This window comes from Eschscholzia californica, unplaced genomic scaffold (genome assembly GCF_041429995.1).
Source record: "Eschscholzia californica isolate CP2 unplaced genomic scaffold, dmEscCali1.0.p SCAF_1, whole genome shotgun sequence".
NCBI classification, from domain to species: Eukaryota; Viridiplantae; Streptophyta; class Magnoliopsida; order Ranunculales; family Papaveraceae; genus Eschscholzia; species Eschscholzia californica.
Window position 1 is genome coordinate 2,755,085 of NW_028238198.1, and position 6,000 is coordinate 2,761,084.

Genomic DNA, 6,000 nt, shown 5'->3' on the forward strand with positions numbered 1-6,000 from the left:
TCTTGAAAAATTAAATCTATTTTTTTTTTAAAAAAGGGAGTCCAAAATGTAACTCTTGAAAAAGGGAGTCCAAACAGCAAGTCGATTATATGAAAGGGGGTCCAAACAGCAAATCTCCCTAAAGTAGTGTCAATTATTTTCTTCACTTCTTTTATTAGTATATTACAATAAGTCCAATTTTTTTTTTGTTTCCAAACAATCAGTCAGAAATCTTATTTATAGGAAGGCTATGAAGGACAACGGTCTCCATCGTAAAACCTGGCCCCATCCCAAGTAAAGCACCCCATTCAAACCCTTGACCGGTAGTTGACTTTCCTTCCTCAATTGACTTCTTCCTCGCCTCATCTAGAACAAAAAACACAGACGCGCTTGACATATTTCCATATTCTCTTAGCACGGTTCTGCTCGCCTCTAGCTTATCCTTGTTTAGATCGAGTTTCATTTCTATCTGGTCTAGAATGGCTCGACCACCCGGATGGACGATCCAAAATAGTGAGTTCCAATCACTTATTCCAATTGGACCAAAAGCTTTATTTAAAATAACATCAATATTCTTAGAGACCAAACCAGGCACATCTTTTAGAAGTTGAAAAGTAAGGCCCATTTCATGTAGGTGACCCACAACTGCGCCTTCCGAATCAGGCGGAATCGTCTGAGATGCTGAAACAATTTGGAAAAGCGGATGCTCGGAAGAAGGATCAGGAACCGACCCGATAATAAGAGCACCTGCACCATCGCCAAATAACGCTTGCCCGACAACTGTGTCAAAATGAGATTCAGATGGGGTACGAAAATGAAGAGACATGATTTCACAACAGACGACTAATACACGTGCCCCAACGTTGTTCTCAGCGAGATCTTTGGCTACACGAATAGCAGTCCCACCAGCGAAACAACCTTGTTGATACATCATGATCCGATTAATGGACGGTTCAAGATTGAGGAGTTTGGTGAGTTGGTAGTCAGCACCAGGGGTATCAACTCCACACATAGTACAAAAGACTAAGTGAGTGATCTTTGACTTGGGTTGACCCCATTCTTGGATGGCTTTAATGGCAGCTTCTTTAGCTAGTTTTGGTATTTCAACAACCATGAAATCTTGACGTGCATCGAGTGAATGAAGGAGCTGATAATTCACACATGTTTGGATTCTGCTCCAACATCTCCTCTGTTAGGAATAGATGACGTTTCCTTATCATTGTCTTCTCGCCTGTCTCAAATAGATTTACAGATTGAGACGAGTCAGATTCAGGCGAGATAGTCGGGAGAGTTTAATAAAAGAAAAAAATGAATACGATAAGATATTAAAATAAAACATGAAACTTACAAACACGCTTGAACTTGTTCTTGAGATCGGTCATGTGTTCATTTTTCGTGACCCTAAAGTAAAAGTCGGGGTAATCTGTCTGGTAAACCGTGTTCGGTGGATTAGCAGTTCCAATGGCCAAGACATTTGCTGGTCCCTGAGCTCTTTGTGCATTCCTAATATCTTCAACTCTTACCATTTTGCTCTTCACCTCCTCCTACTTAATTCGATACGATTATATAGTACTAAAAACTTCGAAATTAACTAAATAATATTTATAATTATATGGAAGGTTACTAGGTTAGGTTACACGGACGGCCGGATCATTAACCACGATACTACCAAGTTTTTTTCGTATTGGTTTTCTGTTTACGTCGTTTCGGATCATTAACCACGCATACTACCAAGTTTTTCAGTATTACAATTTTAAGTGTTCGGTATTTCTTGTTATGGGTGGTTGGTAGGTTGTGAGTTATATTATTCCAATTTATACAATTTGTGTTATTCTAAGCGATTACACGTAACAAATAATCAAATAAATGTTAATACAACAACTATTCCAATGTTTAAATTGAGAAATTAGTAAATGAAATTGGTATTACTTTTTAAATAAACCAGAGTTAGACATTTCCGTCTAATCAGATTTAAAATTAATAATAAAATTGAGATCGCTGAAAAACTTTCTTTGTTTCAGAATGAGGAAGTACATGAGAAAAAATGACATTGATAATAAAGCCTATTCCGGCTTTTAGTAACTTTAGGAAGAACAAATTACAACAAAAGAAGATATTCCGAGTCTCTGACCATATACAAAATTTATCAGCAGTGGTTGAGATGAGCTTTCAAGACCTCTGCTTCTTCAAAAACGATATCGAACTTGTGGAAAAATGAACCATCGAAATGTATAATTGATACGATGATATCTATAACAGAACTTTAAACGACTTCTAAACTCACACGATTATAAGCTTTGATCTTTTCATGGCTCATGGCTCATGATATCAAATGCTATTAAGCATTGAAGATGTTCCAGTGATAAGAATGATAATCAGATGCTGATGGTAGGTTATCTTTGATCTTTTCAAGCTTCTTCAGAATATCTATAAAAGATGGTCTGTGGTTCATATCAGCAGCCCAACAGTGATCTGTCAACCTAAAAATAAAACATTCCACAATCCAAAAAAGTGAGAATTTGTTATAGCTCAATTTCATACTTTTACTAGAAAATAATACCCGATGAGTCCTAAAAATAGAGACACGATCAGGCGAACAAATTTCTCAAAGTTTCAAATGTTTATGTAGCTAAACCAAATTTGAGCTTGTATAGAAATCATAGTGGCTTGGTTTAGGTGCATGTAATATCAGGCTTCCGCTTTTCGTGTCCGAATCGTCAAACAGGTTTAGAGAGGAGCAACTTTGGAGATTGATATAGTGTTAGAATTACCAATTTTATAGTTTATACTAATAATTTTACTTCAGATTCCAATCAAAAGCCAGCCTACTTTTATGCCACAGGGCTACTAGTTCATTTTTCGAAGTTTATTATATGGTGGAGGTCGAATGATGGAGTTTACTTACTCTCTGAGTTCAGGGAGATAGCCTTTTGAACGAAAAGCGGGTCTGTGCCCTTCAGCTACATGTTTCGCTGCTTCATAAGGTTCGAGATTTGCAAAAGGTGGGTCTCCTTCTAGTATCTGAAGAAGAAATTTATGAAGCCGCAAATATTTTAGCTCTATTTGTTCTTTCCGGAGAAATTATTATTATATGAAGCAAAAGAATAAAAATTTACCTCATACAAAATCATTGCAAACGAGAAAACATCAACCTTTTTATCGTATTTTCGATGCTTGAAGACTTCAGGAGCCATATAACGATCTATATTATATACCAGAAAAAGCACAATGATTATAAGTTTAGTAAAGAAAAAGAAAAGAAGAAGCCCATCATTATTATTATTAAATGTCATAAAAGGATGCACTTACAGCTACCAGTCTCCCCAGTCATTTTGTAAACATCATGAGAATTCTGAACTTTGATTAGCTTGCTTAATCCGAAGTCTCCAACTTTCAAATGTTCTGCACTAGAGTTCACCAAAAGAACGTTCCTGAAAAATATTGAGTTGTCGTACCATCATCTACTCGTCAATCCAGAGATCACTTAATGTTAATTGTACTTACTATACTAATTGAGGCCAGTAAATTAAAAATATAATCACCCATTGATTGAGCTCACCTTGGTTTCAGATCTCTATGAATTATGACATTTGGTTCGTTATGGAGATAAGCCATTCCCCTGAATACATAAATAACAAAATCTAATTAGTATTGACATCAGTTTATATGGTTACCCTGAATAGACTTTGATTGTATGAATTAATACATAAAACGTCCATAGGACTGAACTTTTTTTAACAAGAGGGAATTCAAGCCACGAGAGTTTGGGTTTCATTATCCATGATATAGGCATCTATAATTGTCATTATCTCATACTTAATCACACTTTCTGGAATCAACCACACTAAGAAAGAGTGAAGGGGAGCAAGTTTTTTTGTGAAGTTATCATTAACACCACTAAATTCTTCACTGAAAATTTCAAACACACTGAAAGTATATCAGATGTAATCTTCTTACTTTATGTCATCGAGTTGTGATCTCAAGAACTTTTTCCATGATTATTTTCAGTAATTATGAAGCATATAATCTTCCGAAATTCATGTAGTCCAAATTATCATTTCATTAAACATTCAATTAATAATGATACAAGTAAAGTCTGTCACATATTCTAGTCGAAAGAAAGGAACAAAATTCATACCTGGCAATGTCCAACGCAAAGCTAATGGCTTGGGATGGAGCAACTGAACTCTTATCCTTGAGGTGCTGATGGAGATCACCCTACAAAATCAGGTTACAGTTACACAATCAGCTAAGAATGGTATATCCTCGAAGTATATTTTTAGTTTCATGATTTCATTAACTACTAAGCAATAACTCAAAGATAACAAATAAAACAATTAACTTGGACTTGGGTATTAGCTTTCACATTACCCCTCGTAGATATTCAGTGATTAGCATTAGAGGCTTCTTTTCAGTAACCGCACCTAGGAATTGGACAACATTCGGGTGACGGAGCTTCACTAGCAAATTAACCTCGTGCCTGAAGTCTTGGCTAAATCATAATAAAGTAACTAATTTAGTTTCAAACAAATTCCTCAAAGACTCCTAAGCAACTCTTTTTATTACATAAACTATGTAACCCGGTAAATTTAAGGGCACAAAATATCGAACAGAAGCAGAGAGGTCTTACATCACCATTCTATCATCAGAAAGATTAGGTAGAATGCGTTTTACAGCTACTGGTGTTCCACGCCAATAAGCTCTCAGAATCTCACCAAATGACCCCTAAAAGAAATATTATTACCAATGAAAGAAAATGCAATTCAGAATCTTATGCTTATTTCAACCAGCACTAAAGAAACAATCTTGAAAATTCAAGCAATGGTAATTAGCAAGTTAAATGCCATCATTCTGCAGCTCCGCGATTAGAACAAAAGTATGTAGCAACAAACCCACACCATGATGGTACTGAGAAATTCAAAGGCCCTACTATAATCTCTTGATATAAACATCCAGACCACAGAATTTTCAAAAAGAAAAAGAAAATCAGATAAGTGAATGCAGTATAGATGAACTAATAACAGAATAAAGCTCACTTTTCCAATGATGCTCGAGTTTGAGAAATCCAGCTCAGAAGGGTCGACTTCCCAATCACACCTATTTGGGAGAGGAGGAGCTACAGGCGTGGGTTCGTAATGGCTGCCATTTTGCCCCTACGGCAAATACATTTTGAATTCATCAAAGAAGAACATTATCCAATACAAAACATCAGAATGCACTCAAGTTATAAAAATTACGGAGACGAACACAATAGATTCGATAGAAAATACTCAGACTCACATAAGACAAGCCACCGTACGATTTCAACATCTCAACCATGGTAAGCTTCCGAGCTCCTTCTGCATCAGCTAGGGGCTTAAAATAGGTAAATACTAGATTAGTTATCAAGCTTAATCAATTGATTGTTCATTCAAATCTTGATTTGATTTTGATCAGTAACTAAGATTTAAATCTTATATAACACAAACATAGATTGAGAGAGAGAGAGAGAGAGGTGAATTCATACAGTATTTCTCCATCGATCTTGAGCATTAACATCAGCACCATAATCAAGAAGACATTTAGCAACATGAATCCAACCATGAAGAGAAGCAACATGTAAAGGTGTTCTATGATCATAATCTCTTGCTAAAATTAGAGTTTTATCTTCCTCTAGAAGTTTCCTAACTGCAGATGCATCATTTTGATGAGCATGCCAAAGTATTAGAGACGTTCTGCTCACTTTTAGCTTCGCTTTCAATTTTTCTAATGACTTCGCCTTCGCTTCTGCTGCTTCTATTGCAGCTGCCGCCGCCGCCGCCGCCGATGATGATGATGGTTCATCGTTCGTTTCTCCTCCTCCTCCTGATCCTGATCCACCACTACTCATTTTGATTATCAATTTTCAGAAATTATTACATTTCAAACAGATCTGTTCATCTTTCTCTCTCTCTCTCTAGGGTTTCTGTTATGGTTAACGAAGTTTTTTTTTTCTTCGGCTGGTTTGGCGGTAGGATTGTCAGGAAAATGAACCGGAAAGGT

General features: G+C 36.2%; 1 protein-coding gene and 1 pseudogene across 1 annotated transcript; both read right to left on the reverse strand.

Annotated features, from left to right (window-relative positions):
- Window positions 1–199: 199 nt before the first annotated feature.
- Window positions 200–1,505, reverse strand: LOC147563208 (chalcone synthase 2-like; annotated as a pseudogene).
- Window positions 1,506–1,908: 403 nt separating this feature from the next.
- On the reverse strand, window positions 1,909–6,000 carry LOC147563209 (serine/threonine-protein kinase VIK-like). The gene is made up of 11 exons (XM_086635619.1): window positions 5,486–6,000; window positions 5,260–5,334; window positions 5,016–5,132; window positions 4,610–4,704; window positions 4,351–4,471; window positions 4,118–4,197; window positions 3,539–3,598; window positions 3,289–3,410; window positions 3,096–3,181; window positions 2,885–3,000; window positions 1,909–2,459 (listed from the first exon to the last, which is right to left on the reverse strand). Exons 1-11 carry the CDS (start codon window positions 5,846–5,848, stop codon window positions 2,318–2,320), a joined length of 1,377 nt encoding a protein of 458 aa, XP_086491745.1. The 5' UTR covers window positions 5,849–6,000; the 3' UTR covers window positions 1,909–2,317.

Bases quoted from the DNA above. Each gene is read 5' to 3' on its own strand.
- LOC147563209 (XM_086635619.1), bottom strand. From the start codon at position 5,848: ATGAGTAGTGGTGGATCAGGATCAGGAGGAGGAGGAGAAACGAACGAT. The intron at 4,705-5,015 runs GTGAGCTTTATT...TATTTCTTTTAG, and splicing joins ACTCGAGCATCATTGGAAAA to GGGTCATTTGGTGAGATTCT. The intron at 3,001-3,095 runs GTAAATTTTTAT...TTTCTTCTTCAG, and splicing joins TTGCAATGATTTTGTATGAG to ATACTAGAAGGAGACCCACC.